The following is an 18,294-nucleotide window of genomic DNA, read 5'->3' as shown; positions in this document are numbered from 1 at the left end:
TAGTGTATTGATCAATGAAGAGAATATCCTAACACAATGCATAGAAGCTATTCATCTACAACTTGAGATGAATGACTTCAACTTCAACATGGTAGATGTACTAGAAAGCTGGAAATCTTCATTTGGTGTTTTGCGAAGTAAGATGAGGGAATGTAACAATGTTATTTTAGAAGGTGTCAACACACTTCAAAAAGTGACCATCATTGCACAACATACCGGTGAACCAAATGTTGCAATTGTAGAAGAGTCTCTATAGAAGTTTGAAAAGCTAGTTGATAGTTTGTGAAGATGTCTTTCAAGTGTCCAAGACATTTCATTTCTATGTTTTCTAGGCCTAGATGTAGTTTATTATGACAGATTGCAAGTTGAAGCATAACCCTTTGTAAAGATAGGAAAACATATACCTGTATATATTACGATAATAGATAAGCTTCTATTATTAGTTAATGGTTATCTATTTGTAATCTATTGTAAATATTAGAATGTTTCTAATATTAGTTAGTCTCTAGTTATCTGTTAGCTTTCTTTAGCTTTCTTTGAGCTAGAATAGAATGTTTCTATTCTCTACAATCGTTTCCTAAGAAAACATTGTTCAATTATTTTGTATATATTGACCTCTTGGTCTCTATTAATAACAAGCAACTATTTTACCAATTACTTCATAATATGGTATCAAAGCAAGGTTTTGTAACAAAGATCGAAAATAATAATTTCTTTTCGAAAATTATCAAAAGCTATTTTCGAAATTATTTGTCTGAGATATTTGCTTCAAACCAGAGTTTGCCTAACTAGAGTTTGTCTGGACTTTTTGTCAAAACTCAGGCCTATATACAACAAAGGTTGATTTTTTATGGTCATTTATGCATGCTTGTGACAGAAAAATCACATCTTCTGCTCTGTTTCACATTTTTTCATGGTTTATTTTTGTCATGCCCACGACTAGAAAAATTGGTTCCTCTTTTCCCTCTATTTGCGTGACCTCTGAGCGTCATTTTTTTGTGTATATATGCTCGTGCTAGGCTTCTTTTTGCGGCTCTAAAACAACAAACTCATGCATATTTTGTCCTTGTCTTTCTTCTCCATACTGTTGTGACCTCCTTCCAGCACTGGTCCCCTGTTGAATCCGCCATTTTTTTGACCCAGATTTTGCAAAATTTTTGCCTAAATCCAACTTTGTTGGTCGACTAGGGTTTTCTAACAAAACCCTTGTTTTTGGGCTCGAGATTTTTCTAATTACAAAATCTTGGTAGGTTTTTCAAGAGCTCAATTGGGTTGTTAGATTTTTTTGGGTGCCTTGATTTTTGAGCCAACAGATCCAAAAACTAACAACATATTCTTTTTGGGTTTTTTGAGCTCTCCTCTAAGGACCCCTTCAAATTTTCTAGGTCTTCCATTTTTTTGCCTCAAGAAACGTGCCTTCACAGATTTTCACGTTTTTCATTGAAAAGTGCGCTATGGCATCTCCAACGAATATTCTACTCGGGGGCAATTGGAAATTGACTGATCGAAATTATAGCACATGGAAGCTGCGAATACTAGCAATCCTTGAATATGGAAATACCAATCAAATTGTTCTAGGTGTTACAAAGCGTCTGACTACAACTAGTACTAATCAGGATACATGGGATCTCAATAACCGGGAGGCAATGATGCTTCTCAAATTATTTGTCGCTGATGATCAACTCCCTCAGATTCTATCTGGCAAAATAGCTGCCACAATATGGGAGCATTTGAAGAAACTGATGGAACTCTAAATTTTGGCAAAATTTTAGAGTCCCAAATATTATGCCAAAGGGAGAATTTTTAGATCTTACCCATTACTTATGTTCAAACAAAAAACTAATCAAGAGAATGTTGGAGACTCGTGATTATATAATGTTATTAATGGGCGAGATCACAAGTGTCAGCATCACTGTCAAAAGAAGAACTAGAAAAGATGCAGTTCTTGTATCACAACTATGTATAATGAATGACAAAGGATTCAATCAGAAACATGCAGGCAATTACAGCAGGGTGATATATGGAAATTCACTGATAACTATTTCATCAATATACATGCCAGATTTGTGAGGATGAATGAGTAGTGTATTCAGTTTATCAAGGATGCTCCTGCCATACATATAGTTATTCAGATTCAATAATTACTCAGAAAATGTGTTGAACCTTGAAGCATATTCAGGCCACAAATTGACTATAGCTCGAGCCTATTCAGAGACAAGAGAGCAAATACTTTAAAGGAGCAATGAAAATATTCAGATCAAGGATAATGCCTTTTATAGGAAAGTGTGGAAACTCTAGAAAACTCCTTTTTAATATGATCCTCCTGGTACAGGGATACTACTTGGTGCAAGAAGTATCAGCATCCCTTTACCCAACTTGAAGACAAGACGGTTTTAAAAATTGGAATGAGCCTTGGTGAAGCATGTGAAATCTGGAAGTGACCAATGTATTTTCTGGTGTATTTGTGGGAAAAACATCAGACTATTTGTTCTGCGTAATGTTGCTTGGGCATCAGACCATGCATAATTTGCATTTGCTGTATGTAGCCATGCACAAGATGAAGCACTTAGAATATATGGAACAAATATGAGATCCTTGTTACGTGAATTAGATAGCATTCAAAGCAATCTGCGAATGAGAAATATGTTTCCAGAACTGGAAGGCATTACACTTTCTTCACTTTAAAATTCTCCAAGGGATTATTACAGGGGTTTTCCATGGTACAGAAAGAGGCCCAAGTGAATGAAATATATGATGATAATGTTGGTATCAGCATCCCTTTCCCCAACTTGAAGACAAGACGGTTTTAAAAATTGGAATGAGCGTTGGTGAAGCATGTGAAATCTGGAAGTGACCAATGTATTTTCTGGTGTATTTATGGGAAAAACATCAGACTATTTGTTCTGCGTAATGTTGATTGGTCATCAGACTATGCATAATTTGCATTTGCTGTATGTAGCCATGCACGAGATGAAGCACTTAGAATATATGGAACAAATATGAGATCCTTGTTATGTGAATTAGATAGCATTCAAAGCAATCTGCGAATGAGAAATATGTTTCCAGAACTGGAAGGCATTACACTTTCTTCACTTTGAAATTCTCCAAGGGATAATTACAGGGGTTTTCCATGGTACAGAAAGAGGCCCAAGTGAATGAAATATATGATGATAATATTGTCCTACCATATTGATTAAAAATGGAAGCCATGTGTTTGTTATCTGCCAAGTAATTGTGAGTCTTCGGTGATTAATGATTCTACATCGCTCATTCATATAAACTCTTGGAAAGAAGCGATGCCATTTTGTATATACCAAGGTGGCAGCAACAGAGTGGTCTGTCTGGAATACCCAGAACACCAAACGTATTACGCTATGAAATTAACTTGGTTATCGCAAATACTATAGATGGCACAATTAATTAAACATTGCGTCTATCAGCTTCTACACTCCCGGCAATGAAAATTTAACTCTATATGGCAACATAACATAAAACAGAGGGGACGGTTTTGAAGAAATTACTATTATTGCCATTAATGAAATTATCGTGGCTAAGTCCCTGTTATGTCCAAGTCAAATTCAAAGACATCTGAAGTATTCATATCGAGTTCACATCATTTAACTTTGTTTATCAAAATGTCTAACTCTTTTTTGTCTTTGTTTGCAGGCGCATATGAAGACGTCAATAACTACTGCCATCTTGTATTTTTCTCTAATAACGACATATATTTGTGTTTTAAGCATCATGGTTTTTCTTTGTTTGCAGATGAACATAGTCATCATACCGGTTCTCTGCTACAAGGAACTAAAGAATTCAAAGGGTCTGTTAGCAAAGACATCATATTAAAGTCATCTCAAGCAAAGAATCACCATAAGGATGTGGTTGAGTGATTACCAATCGACAAGGAACCGTGTAATCAAAATTCATCAATAACAGTGATCGATGGCCCCGACCAGATGCGCGTGGATGACTTCTATATAATCGCAAAATTAAAGACGACTCAGAAATTTAATAATGAATATAGCATACTCCTCTCCTAAGATCGTTGGAAATTAAAAGTTGTGATTATAGTAACAATTATGTAATGGAACCAATTAGAGAATTAGTTCCCTACTTTGAAGAGTTGTGATGGTTGGGGGACAACCATATAACTACTTATACATTCATAAATATAAGATGTAGAACAAACCGAGGATATAATATACACAATTCATATTCCTACAAATTCTTACATACCCAAGTTCCATATGTGCACTTGATGTATTACGTTCTTCTATTGGAAAAGATTGAATGATTGAGCAAAGCTCATGGATTGTGGATTATTGAATAAATTCTTATGCAATTCTGAATCAAATTACAATGGATGGATCATCCATAAGGAGTGTCTCCAGTGCAATTTTATTTCTGGCATAATCAGTAAAAAATATTTATTTTATTTTATTTGCGTGAAGCTTTAGAGTTAGAATATTATTACTTTTGTCCTTTATAATTATTATTTTTAATTTTATAAATAATTTATATGATAGATAAGTGGACAGGATCAATTATAGCATTTTAAGATCGAACAACATACATATTGAGAAATATTTAATTGTTTCCAAATCTATGTTTGGTTTGTCTCCCTACCACAGGAATTAAAATACATTCTAGACTATTTTAAAATTGCATCCATATATTTGATATGTCGCATCTTGATTACTAAATTGTTTATAATTGATGTGCATAGAATTTTATAAAATTGTACTTTTAAAACTTATAATACTAACTTTGTCGCCCTCTGGCACTAGTCTTTATATTTTCATAATTTGCAATCCATACGTTGGCAATTGTTTCATTTATTTCCTTTGAAGAATTAATATATTCATTTATTGCACTAATCTATACTTACTTTTATTTAAAACATTCATATATTCATTTGTTATTATTAATTCATTATTTGCAAGTTTAAAGTTTTCTGTAAATCTTGCCATTTGGGAAACTTTCAATACATTTGCATTTTAATCAATCTGTTATAGGCGTCTTGGATCTAAGTGTTTTGTCCAGGATTAGGTATACCCGCCTTGGTTTTGCACAACCAGAAGTGCAGGGGTTTTGGATTGTATCGATCAATCCCGTCAAGTTGGCCATAATCGGTTAATATCCCAGCATCAAGTTGGCAAGGCTTGTAGGATTCTAATTTGCGGTTTTCGGAACCAACAAAAACTTCATGAGACATCAAACAAAAGCAAAGCCTTCTTTCTCAAGAACACTATGTTTTTTATTATCATGGATGAGCCGAAATCGCTCCACGAACACCTGAATAGGATTCAGGATATCTATGATCAGTTGCTTACCATTGGACACAAGATGGAGGAAGAGGACATTGTGGTCATAACCCTCAAAAGTTTGCCCAAGTCCTACGAACATTTTATCGAGACTCTCAACATCACTTCTATTGATGTTGATCTGAAGTTCACGGATCTCTGTACACTTCTGCTTAGCAAGATCAATAGAAACAACAGTTCGGTAGCAGTTCCAACTCCACCTCCACAAAGCAAACCTTTGTTGCTAAATCCTTCCAGAAGGATAAAGGAAAATTTCTACAATCTTGTTAGCAAAAGTCATCTGCTTCAGAAGGCTCCAAAAAAAAGAAAATTCAATGCAATTATTGCCACAAGTATGGTCACATAAAGGTTGAACCTCAGAATACTCAGTTGCCCAATCTAAGCAATCAGGTTTGCAGCCCAAAGCGAAAGTGCAAAGCACACTGAGCAGATAGGATCTGTCTTTTACGCCTTCATGACTAAAAGACCTGTAGATCATGTAAAGTTGTTTGCCTGGTATTTTGATTCAAGTGCTTCTTGTCATTTCACCTACCACAGAGACTAGTTCACTGACTACCTGCCTTATTCAAATTCTATTTTTTTTGTGGCAGAGAAGAGTACACCGTTGTTGGCAAAGGCAACATCTAGATTCAGTCTGCTAGGAGGAATCTCATTTTTCTGGATGTGTACTATGTTTTAGGATGGAACTTAATCAACTCTCAATCAGTCAATTCTTGCGACATTCTCCACATTTGGATGTCACCTTCAGTTCACATCAGTGTACCATCACTAATAGGGCGACTCGGTCTATTGTTGCAGTGGGTCTTAAGGAACATGATCTTTTTAGACTTACTGATTCTGGCGATTCTCGGGACTTAGCTATGGCTGCTCGGGGATCTTCTGTCAACACACTTTGGCATCAGCAGTATGGGCACTTAAATGTGCATTAACTCTCTCAGCTTGCTCTGAAAGAGCTTGTCCTCAGTTTGCCAAAGATTCAGACTCAATAGCTTGGAGCTTGTGATGCATGCCAGGCTGGGAAGCAACATCGCACACCTTTCACTAGTGGCGATTCATAGCGAGCTTCTCAGGTACTTCAGCTTATTCATGTCGATATCTGCAGCCCTATGGACACTCTTTATGTTCTTGGGTCCAGGTATTTTTTGTTTTTTGTTGATGATCTCATAAAAATGTAAGTATATTTTCTTAAAAAGAAATCAAATACATTTCTTATATTTCAGAAGTTTAAACCCTTAGTTGAAAAAGATTCTGGGAAATCTATTATTACTCTTAAATCAAACAATGGGGGGAATTTTGTTCTAATACATTCTCTAGCTTCTTGAGTATTCATGGCATCAAATGCCAATTAACCACACACCACAACATAATAGTGTAGTTGAACATCGAAATAGAAGCATCACCGAGATGGCTCAATCCATGCTCAAACACAAACATGTTCCAAAGAAATTTTGGGCAGAAGCAATTAACACTGTAATTTATCTTTTGAACCGATCACCCACAATAGCAATCATAGGTAAGACTCTGGAAGAGGTCTTGTTGGGTCACATGCCCAGAATCAATCACTTGAAGTTTTTTGGCTCTCTTGCTTTTGTTTGGATCCTTGATGCATTATGCACCAAGTTGGATGCCAAGAGTTAGAAACTCATGTTTGTTGCATACAGTAGTCTTCACAAAGCCTACCACTTGATCGACACTGAGACATCTCATCTCCTATACAATCATGATGTAGTCTTTGATGAGCAGCGAGGACCATTCATGCCCGTTTCTCATGTTCCTGATCCAGTAGACAGCCTATGAACACTCATTAATTGGGAGTTAGGCTTCCATTACATCCACCTGATGGAAGGGCTCCAGTAGCTCCTGTGGCTCCAGTTATACCAGTGATCCCTATACATACACCTCTAGCTTCTCCTGCAGGATCACCCAAATTTGTAGATGCTTCGCCTAAGTCTGATCCAGATTCTTCCGATGAGGAACTTGATCATAGAGCATCTCCTAATACTAATGTTGGGCATTCTCCTCTCCGGCCTAAGTGGTGGGCTAAGACACTTGATAGGAGAACTGCTTGGAAAAAGAGTAAACCTATGGATCTGTTAACTTTTCTCTCATGGCCAACATTCACAATGTGTTTGAACCTCAAACATATTCTGAGGCTAAAGGATTTCAAAGTGGGCACAAACCATGACATCTAAACACCAAAACCTGCTAAGGAATAACACCTGGGTCCTTTTTGATCTTCCCCCAAGGAAGAAACCCATTGGCTACAAATGGGTTAACAAAATCAAATACAAATTTCCTAGTACTTTTAATAAGTACAAAGTTTGCAAAGGGCTTTTCTCAACGTCGGGGTATTGATTATGAGGAGACCTTTGCCTCTGCTGCAAAGATGAGCACAATCATATTATTGCTAGCCATGGCAGCACAGTTTGGTTGGAAGTCCATCAGATGGACGTCAAGAGTGCCTTCTTGAATGGTGATCTCAACAAAGAGGTCTACATGACGCAACCTCCTAGTTTCAAGGTTGTTGGTAAAGAACATCAAGTTCTCAAATTAGTGAAAGCTCTCTATAGCTTGAAGTAGGCCCCTCGGGCATAGTACATAAAAAAAGGATAAGTAGATCAAGGCTTCCAGAGGAGTTCTTCAAACTCAAATTTGTACATGAAGACTATTTAGAGTGATATCATCCTTCTAATTATTTATGTGGATGATTTGTTCATCACAAGCAGTTCAACATCTTTAATTCAAGGAATCATACAAAATTTATGCCAGTCATTTGATATGAATGACCTTGGGGTCATGCATTATTGCCTAGGTGTTAAGGTTTGGCAACAGTCTTCTAGTATATTCATCTCTCGGTCCAAATATGTCAGGGCTATGTTAGACAAATTCCATATGTACGATTGCAATCCTGCATCTACACCTATGGAGAAAGGTCTCAAGTTATCAGCCAAATCTAATTCTCCTCCCGTTGATGATACTACATACAAGCAACTAGTAGGCAACCGCATCTACGAGGCCTAATATCAACTTCGCAGTCAACTACATCTCACGTTTTATGACAGCTCCTAAGATTAATCATTGGATGGCAGCAAAGCATGTGCTTTGTTATGTGAAGGGCACTATAAATGTTGGACTTCTTTACTCTCAAAGTTCTAATCCTAGACTTAATGGGTTCACAGATTCACATTGGGCAGGCTCTGTTGACGATAAAAAGTCAACATATGAATCTGTGCACAGTTTGGGATCCGGTGAAGTCACATGGACCAGTAAGAAGTAGCAGGCAGTTTCTCTCTCCTCTATAGAGATTGAATACAAAGGGATAGTCAAAGCAGGTTGTGAAGCTGTTTGGCTTCGTTGAATGCTTGGGGATATGCAAATGTCACTAGCTCGGCTAACCACTTTGCTTGTTGATAACGAAGGCAATATCAAATTAGCACAGAATCCAATCTTCCATGAACGAACCAAGCATGTGGATGTTCATTGTCACTACATACAATAGCAGGTTAAAGATGGGACAATCAACTTGCAGTATGTTCCTAACATGGATCAAATTGCAGACATTCTCACCAAGCCTCTTGGTCTTGATAAGTTTGTTAATTTCAGAGGACAACTTGGTGTTGTGGATAGATTAACCATTGAGGGTATTATGATAATACATAAGCTTCTATTGTTAGTTAATGGTTACCTATTTGTAATCTATTGTAAATATTAGAATATTTCTAATATTAATTAGTGTGTAGTTATCTATTAGCTTTCTTTAGCTTTCTTTTAGCTAGAATAGAATGTTTCTATTCTTTACGATCGTTTCCTAAGGAAACATCATTCAATTCTTTTGTATATATTGATCTCTCGGTCTCTGTTAATAACAAGCAAGTATTTTACCAATTACTTTGTAATAGTATAGTCACTTCATCTAATCAAGTTGTGAGTGCAATAGGAAGTGCAACTTTGAATAAGTCATAGGTAGTTGTTAAATAAGTCAAAGTGGTTGAGGGTTTCCCCTTTTCTCTCCTCTTTTCCTATATAAAGGAGAGAGAGCTAGTTGTTAATATTCATCTTTTGTTTTAGGCAAGGAGGCTACGCTTGAAAATCATGTATTATTGAAAACTTTGTGTTTCATGGTGCAATTGTCAAAACAGGGTAAAAGGAGCAAGATTGGAAAGATTTTTCAACCTTTGTGTTGTAAATCTTGACATTAGATGATGTTATCTTATGTTGCATTGTTTAATCATTCTTGAGTTCATCTAATAGCTTTATTGTGTATCCTTTGAGTTTTCAATTTGTCTTTTGAAAGACATTGAGCTTCAAAAGAGGCATTTTTATAGTTAGTGGCTGTAAATTACTAAGGGTGGCTGTAAATTATTAAGGGCTAAAGACTTTGAGCTTTAGTTTGAGGTATTTTTAGTTTGAAGACATTAGTCAAGAGACTTTGTACCTTGTTAAGTGTTTTAGTTAAATCAGAAATTCTAGCTAATCGCAAGAGACTTTCAGTTCCTATCGTTATTCCACCAAAGTATTATAGTTAACTGCTGCCTTTGGAGTTGTTCTTACATCAACCACTGAGTTACCAATATTATTGTAGCAATAGAAGACTTTTGTAGAGTTTAAAGTTGCAGTTACTTGTAAATCGTTCCTGAAAAAAGAGGAATAGATTGAGAGAATACTAAAGCATAATAAACAATATGCATTTGAATTATACCTGCCTGAGATATATTGGCTCATCCACATTGTTTTAAGTGAAAAGTTGTCATTAAAGGTAATCCTGGTCAGATGCCAAACTCAAGCTTTGATCCCAGAAACCCATCAAATTTTTTAAGATCATAAATAACCATGAATTATTCATGTGCTTTTTTAAATAGAGGTGATATTTTTTTAAAAATATTCATCTTTTGATGCTCATTTTTACACTTCCTTTTTCAAAATCCATTTTAGATCCAGATAAATGAATTCCATTTGTACTTCTAGCACACCGTGTAAATGAAATGCTAATAAGTAATTCTTTATTGGAAATATTAAGAGCGGCTAAATATCTTTTATTGAACTTGATATTATTTCCTTCCATTACATATAACATTTGAATATATGTAAGTAGGTTCTTGGGTGTTCAACTCATCATGTATGTTACTACAGACTTTGCCCACCTATACCTAGCCATATATCACATTGTGAATTCTCTTCAATTATTGAGTATATTGTGTTTTAGGATTCCCAAAGGGAATTCACTTCAGTATCTCAAGAATAACTTATTTATTATTTGCAATATATCACTTTTTCGATTATGAAGAACCATGCTACTCTCATATGGTATTCATAGGTTGAGGTTCAGGCCCGTGGTTTTGAACTTTTGCTACTGCTTGGCGTGCAGAGGCATTGCTGGAAACATAGGAGGTACTGTGAGCTCACACATGACTGAAATTTTTTGTGATCAACTTGGTTGATGGATCAAAGTTGGCTTTAGCAATTTGGCCATCATCATCACTTGTATGGATGGAATGTCCTTGGTGCAGGATTGGGAGCTCATGCATGCAGCTAGGAGCAATTTTTTTTTTTTTGATACGTTGTTGATCAGTTAATAGTTGGCTTCAGCCATTTTTCCATCATACACTTGGAGAATTGTTAAATTTTGTAAGATTGTAAAGCTCCAGATGCATCGTTTGAGTGGATTCAACAAACCCTATAACTGGGTGCATTTGGTGATCACCATGCGTTTAGAATCTTTGGATCATGTCTGGCATTAAAACTTCGGTTCTTCATTTTTGGAGACTTGTTTGAATGGGCAATTAGATTAATATAAGGCAGCACACCTATTGTTGGAGTGGTCCTAGCTTTACCTACACTCTTGAAAGGTCAAGTTTGCGGATAAAATATTAGCAAAAGTCAGGTATCAAATCTGAAATCCTTTAAATCTGGGATCGACATAGATTGATCAATCATTCTACAACTATGGTACTGCTAGTAAGAGTGTATGGTAATCTACAAGTGTCCTCATAATTAGCTTTAGCATTTCAACTCATTATCATCATCTTACTGTAATATGATTCCAAGGTCAATGCAGAAAACATGCAACTTTTTAAAAGCTTGGGTATAATTCACGAGTCATTCTTGAAATTTTTGAAAAGTGACTCTTAAGTTTTTTAAATAATACTAATTGTTACATCCCAATTTTTGACTTAATTTGAAATATAGCCGTTGAGGTTCACATGAAGTCAGTTGACAGTTAAATTGGCTATAATCTTGTGAAATGATAAGATGGTTAGTCATTATAACTTCATGTGAAGATAACATGCTAGTTGATTATTTATAACTTGTTATAATAATATGATTTAATTGTGGAGAATTTCCTTGCAGGAAACTCGTCAAAGGGGTGGAAGCATTGTTAGAAAAGAAATAGGCACAGGAGTATCACCATCACTGGGCAGATGGGTTGAGGACTTAGCGACTTGAAATAGGATACATCTGTGGGACCTACATGAGCTATTTAAATAAATAATTTGAGAAACATAAAATAATTGAGTTAAAATATAAAACGTAACTCAAGAGATTTTTTATTAATCTTCATCATATTATTAAAATAAACACTTACATATGTACATATAAATACACAAATAAAATGGCACCAATAAATTATAATAACATAATTTAATGATGTCACCCTATTTATATACTTACATGCACGTATACAAATATATATTATAATAACATTTGAAAATCTTAATCTTTCCAATTCTTCTTTCCAACTTTCTTTTTTTATTTATTTATTCTTTCCTCTCTCACCATAATCGAATTAATAATTGGAATTCGAATGGATTTCTTTCTTTGAAACCGATGGAAGCCGAGAAGCCACAGCTAGTCTTAAAATAGAAGCCATAATGGAAGTCGGACATCACAAAAATCCCAGCCTTACTATCTTTCGGCTACCATTTCCAAATACCCTGCTTTACAACAATCTAAGTTCCATGATATCACAGTAATTTATCTGTATCTGCCAGCACCTTGCGATTGTTGTATCCAACATTGATCGAATTTCTGTGTTACAACTGAGCCGTGCAAGAGTTCCAGCTAGAAGAGATGAGGGTGTCGATCCCAAGTCAAGGTATTCAATCACATATATACCAGGTTATGAAAAGCTTCCAACGGTTTTTATTACTACCTTTTTCCTGAATGTAAGACCTACTGCAGTCGACTAGGCATGGTAATTCAGTATTATGACAGAGATTATCATATGTAGCATTGTTGTTGGTCACCTTCGAATTTCATAGAGCCTTCCATTTTTTATTTTCTTTATATATTTTCATTGTATCTCAGACCATCAATGAAGAAATCGAGTGGTAACTTTAGGGATCTCAAAATGACATATGAACCATCACAAATAGTATGGATATCAAAAGCAAGAATTATATTGTTTTAAAACATGATAAATGCATAATAAGAGCAATATGCTCATCTAATGCACCTGGGAATCACCGGCAATGAATTATATTGTTTTAAAACATGATAAATGCATAATAAGAGCAATATGCTCATCTAATGCAGCTAGGAATCACCAGCAATAAAGCCAAAATGGTGAAGAGGTGAAAAAATTCTAATGCACCTGGGATTCACCGGCTGATAGCCATGAAATGGTGAAGAAGTGGAATGAATCTGCAAGAACGTAGAAGAGAAATCAGATATGATTAAATTAATTAATTAAACAATAAATTCTGCAATCTTTAAGAATGTCTTTTTCAAATCACAAATTGTGATACGCTAAGATATATGTTATTCATGAATTTATTGGGAATCATCAGACAGAGCCGATTGCTCTGAGATCCGAGCACCTAGGATTCACCGGCTATATAGTCATGGAAAAAGGTGAAGAGGTGAGATGGTGTCTGCAATGACAGGTATGATACAATAAATCTAGAATAATATCATTTAATAGCTCATGCATGATCCTATCATTGTAATCTCCTGTTGTCAAGTCGAGTGGTGTGGTTAGATACCAGGATGCTCAACAGATGACAAGATGATCCCTGTCTATTCCGCATAGGGAGGGTCTTTCTTGTTAGAAATTGTGTGGGGATAAAGTTATAGTCCGAGGTTGGGTGGTTAAGCCCCTGACAATGTTTCACCTCTCCCCAAGTTGTCGGACGTACAACAGACAAAGATAAGCTATACATTCGATTGTTTGTCGAAAACAAGTATTATCACTTGTATGATGTATATGCAAGAAGGTAAGATTAATTGAGTTATTTCATCATTACAGTTCTTTTACACCTAGATGCGAGAGATAGATTTATGGATTATTTTTCATTTATATGAATATCGAATATGAGCATAGCTTATAATCTTGAGTTATTGCCACAGTTAAGCAATTGGAAGGAAAGGAATAATATAGTGATATTTGGAGCCCTAAATGATACAGTGGTATCTGAAGCCCTAAATGATACAGTGGTATCTGAAGCCCTAAATGATACAATGGTAATCAATGCCCTAATTGATACAGTGGTATGTGAAGCCCTAATTTTATATAGTGGTATTTAATAGTAATTGTCATTTGATTTTGATATAGCGGTATTGAATGGTAGTCGTTATATGATATTGTTATAGTGGTATTTGTGAACTAATCTCGGTGATTGCAGAAGCATTGTTACAATGATTTATCAGTTCAAATTCCATGTTATGTAGATTTTAACTTCCATAGAAAATTCATTTATGGTATTTCAATTCTTAGTTAAGAAATTTTGTTAAACTGATTTTAACCATCAATCTCTTTCATATGAATGAAACTGACTTAACTGACTTCCTATGAAATTGAAGTAATAACTATATTTCTTTGAGTATGTTAGTTGTTAATTAAGACCCCGAGGAAAGTAGTTGTTACAATAATGTCATCTCCCCATTTTGGAGGCAATTTGATTTATTTAATTTAATTAATTAGGTTGTCCAAAATAATGAATATTTTATGAGGATGACTAATTAATTATTTTAATTAAATAAATAAGTGGTATTAAGTTAATTATTTATAAAGTTATCAAATAAATAAATATTAAAAGGTAACTTTATTTTTAATTAATTTAATAAAGTGACTTGAATTATAAAATATTTTATAAAGTCACTCAATAGATAAAACAAAATAATGTTCTAGAAGTTTCTGGAGAAATTGGAGAAAAAGAATAAATAGGCACCCTGGGCTTCATTCTGATCATCCAGTTGTTTATTTCTCTCTTGACATCAAATTGTGATTCAGTCACATAGTCTATTGTGGAGCCAAGTGGTTTCAGATAGTCAGTTGATCTTTGGGAACGAAAACTCCCTTGGATTTGCATAACTGAGGAAGTAAAATATCTTCTGAAGGGTTGCACATTTGGAGGTGATACTTCAGTCACTTCAGCTAGGGCATCATTGGGCCTAAGACCATTTTTCAGCATTTCAACATTTCAGGAGGCATTTTTTGCACGGTCGAAATTATTGGAGGTCATTTCTAGCAGGTCCGAAATTATAGGAAGCCATTTTAAAGTGGAACCGAAAAAAGCAGTCTAAAAAAAGCAGGCCGAAAAAGCAATCTGAAAAAGCAGCTCCGAAAAAAGCAATCCAAAAAAGCAATTCAAAAAAGCAAACGAAAAAAGCAAATCCAACAAAAGCAAGTAGAAAAAGAAGATCAAAAAAAAGCAAAGCAGAAGGGGCAGCATTGAACAAAATTATTTACAGCCATCTACAATCAGGTTCTTCACTTCTCATTTGGCATATTTTCTGAGAAATGTAGGTTTTCAGCTGAATACAAAATATAGCTTCAGCACTTCACTATTTCACATTGTACTTGTCTCTGTTTTCCATTTAGCATTATTGGTATCAAAGGAAGGCTAGGACTTTGCAATTGAAAGAGCGTTGTAATTTTTACACTATCTATATTGCAAACCTAGAGTTGATGATCAGCTTATTAGTTTGCATTCCAATTGTTTGAGAAAATATCAATTGGCTGCAAGTGCTCTTTTTGGCATAATTAATGTTATAATTTTGCATACTAAGTGTTTATATTAATGACACTTGGTTGTAAGTGCATTAATGCCATCTTGGGTTGCATCCAAAGTATTTGTCATAATTACTAGTTGCTGTAGCTGCATATTGCAAGTAGTTAAGTCACATATTTGTATTGAATATTGTCAAAATTAGTTGCACATTCATGTTAGGTCATTGTTTAGACAATCTGGAGTCTTTTTGTAAGCATTCTCTTTGATGCAAATCGAAACAAGGGTCATTGCAGCAATCTGAAAAGTTATATCAGTCATATGACCCCTTGCTTGCAAAGTGTTTGACGAAATGTCAAACAACTGAAGTATAAAGATTTTTGGTGTTTGAAGAAGTTATAACCTATTGGGGTTATTACAAATAATAGCTATCATTTTTCAAAACCATTTACACACTTAGTTTCTCAAGTTTTTCCTGTTTCAAACCCATTGATGTTTCAAACACGCTTGTAAATAGAATGCTATTATGATGCCATATTACTATCATGACTTTTTACATTATGGCTCCTCTCGTAGGTGTATGCCAAATGGAAGAGCTAGCATAAAATACCACCTTCCATGATTCTTTTCTTGGTGGAACATTGGAGGCAAAGTTTGGAGAGAAAATTTGCCAACGACCTTTGGGCCATCCAAGTAATGCCTTGTGGGGGATGTAAGAGTAGATAAGTCACTCTTATTGTCATCCTATCAGAAACAGCCAGCTGAATAGGATGCTTTGACCAACTACACAAAAGCATCATAATAAATTGACAGTTCTCTTCTTGTATTGAGTATTCTATATCCTAAAATTCCTTAGAGCAATTCAATCCAGTATCTCTGAGTATGACTTCTTGAATGCTTCTTCATATTTCACTGTCAACACTGGATGTTGTACTTAACTTTCACATCTTAATTCTTCATTCAACCAAATGATCTACCAAGAAAAACAATGTATGACGAGCCTAAGAATTCCTATAACCATTGTAAGCTAAATTTGAAGACAAAGATTTCTACAAGTGGACAAATACAGTTAACAAAATCATAGACCATGATACTTACTTGAAAATATGTTTTATTTGTATAAGTTGTTATGCTACATACTTTGAGAGTGGCACGCATAATGCTAGGGTTGAACTGAGCATTAGCTCAAAAGCTTGTTTATATTACTTCCCAAGTGACTCTGATACTAGTAGCATGTGTACTCGGAGAAGGTCAAATGTTCAAAACCAGTGGGAAGAGTTGTGTGACTTGTTGAACAATATATAAGATAAATAGGGAAAAAATCCATTTTGGGGGTTACACAAGAAGAATCTCAAAGCAAAATTCTACTCTATCTTGGTAATGGCCTATAAAAAAAACTTTTCTTTCGTCTTTTGTAAACGAGCTTGTGTACTAATTTATTCCTAAATTCACATTCCAGTAGAATAATCATGTCAAGGATGACTGACAGTAATCACATAATGAAACATTTTAATTATTATCATTTCCGTCATATTTTTTCTTGCACCAGGCTCTACTTATTTATATGCAGCTTATCTGTTTGAATATCCTTTACATTGAACAGGTTCCAAAGTGATAGAGTCCATTTCATATTGAAAACGTCTGACAATTTTCATATAATATATCCATTGAAAATTTGTTAAAAGAGTAGCTTATATTTGATCCCACAAATAGGCACAGATGGAAGAAAATTATGAGTTAATAAAAGCAAATACAACAATTTGTTGTTTTGGGCTTCTACCATCCTACTTTAGAAGAGAGAAAAAGGGGAGTCCTAAAAAACACATCCAAACTCTCAAGGACCAATCGACGAGAAAAAGGAATATGCACTTAGAGATTCAAGCGATTCGTCAGATGGTGATTGTAAATAACCAATCGCAGGCAAAGAAGGAAAACAGGGCAGAAAATACAAAGGCAATCACGGAATCGTTCCACGGAAAAATAATGCAGGAGAAAGCCCTTGAGAAATCCCTTAAATGGGTAGAGACATTCTTGATCGAATTGGAAACGAATAAGAAAAGGAATGCCAATGGAAAAGGATACCTGTCACTTCTTATCTTCGAAGTCGAAGGGATCAGCGGAGATATTGTCGTAAGGATCGGTGCGGCCACGGGCGTTGGACATTTGCTTGTCCCAGTTGAGGCGGAGGGTGTGCTTCTCCATTGTCCAGAAACCGTACGGGCGTAGCGGAAGGCTTGTTTCTTCCATCCTTTCTATACACCGTTGTTTTACGGCGTACAGATGTTTTCGGCGTTTGCGTTCCCTTTCCTTTGGATCTTCCATACTGTTCCTTATTAACTGCTCTGCAAATTCCATTATAAATCCCATGTTTTCTTCCTGCCCTTCCCAATGAAATTACTCGCTGCTGCAAATTCGTGTTGAGGCCGGATGCCCAGTTTACAAATTTGATAAGGGGTAAAAGCTGCGAAATTTTATTATCAGAAATATTGTACGAAACAGTGATGTTCTCCGAGATCTTTGGAATGCATTCCAAACTCTTTAGACCGAATCTGGGTTTTTAACGTTGAAAAAATAGAATAAATGAAAGACATTTCACATTCAACACCATTAGGGGAGAGGAGTTAAAAATGTCAACATTATCATATTTTCATAATCTATTGAAATGTATGAATTATTTCTGGATTTGATTGTGTATGTTTTTAAAGGAAAGTCAATAAGGATAAGTTGTGAACCAACAACCAAGTTAAAAGAATATGAGGGACCCTTCACTCACACCGTCGCAAAGCAAATTTGTTATCAGTTAAGACAAGTTATGACCCTGCAAAGTCTTGAATAGATTATAAGCAAAGAAGTGGTTGCATGGTCACAAAGGCAAAGGCCTAAAAGGTATAGAGGTGTGTGAAGCCACGACTTCATGAATTAAGAGCATTTGCATGGTCACAAACGTTAAGTTCAAATGTTAGTAAGTTGTCGCGACTGTGCAATTAAAGTCATATATAAGGCCAAATCTTGTGGCTTCTCAA

At 35.3% G+C, this 18,294-nt stretch overlaps 1 protein-coding gene across 3 annotated transcripts in view; it reads right to left on the bottom strand.

Annotated features, from left to right (window-relative positions):
• The window catches only part of LOC149578637 (NADH-ubiquinone oxidoreductase), a 30,535-nt gene extending 12,681 nt beyond the window's left edge, over nucleotides 1-17,854 (bottom strand). Inside the window, exons 1-2 of one of the 3 annotated variants that reach the window (XR_016364664.1) lie at nucleotides 17,354-17,814; nucleotides 12,916-12,965 (exon numbers count right to left, since the gene is read on the bottom strand). Coding sequence is in view for 2 of the 3 variants with exons in the window: in XM_089830558.1 (XP_089686684.1) it covers nucleotides 17,357-17,638 (282 nt within the window). In the remaining variant the exon portion in view is untranslated. Of the gene's footprint in view, nucleotides 1-12,915; nucleotides 12,966-17,353 lie in introns of all 3 variants that reach the window. The other 2 variants (XM_089830558.1, XM_089830567.1) reach the window with 2 other exon arrangements.
• Between the last annotated feature and the right edge of the window lie 440 nt (nucleotides 17,855-18,294).

The sequence above is a fragment of the Cupressus sempervirens genome, chromosome 1, assembly GCF_028749045.1.
Source record: "Cupressus sempervirens isolate cs-2001-9-10 chromosome 1, ASM2874904v1, whole genome shotgun sequence".
Classification (NCBI taxonomy): domain Eukaryota; kingdom Viridiplantae; phylum Streptophyta; class Pinopsida; order Cupressales; family Cupressaceae; genus Cupressus; species Cupressus sempervirens.
This window is presented reverse-complemented; position numbering and strand designations above follow the sequence as displayed.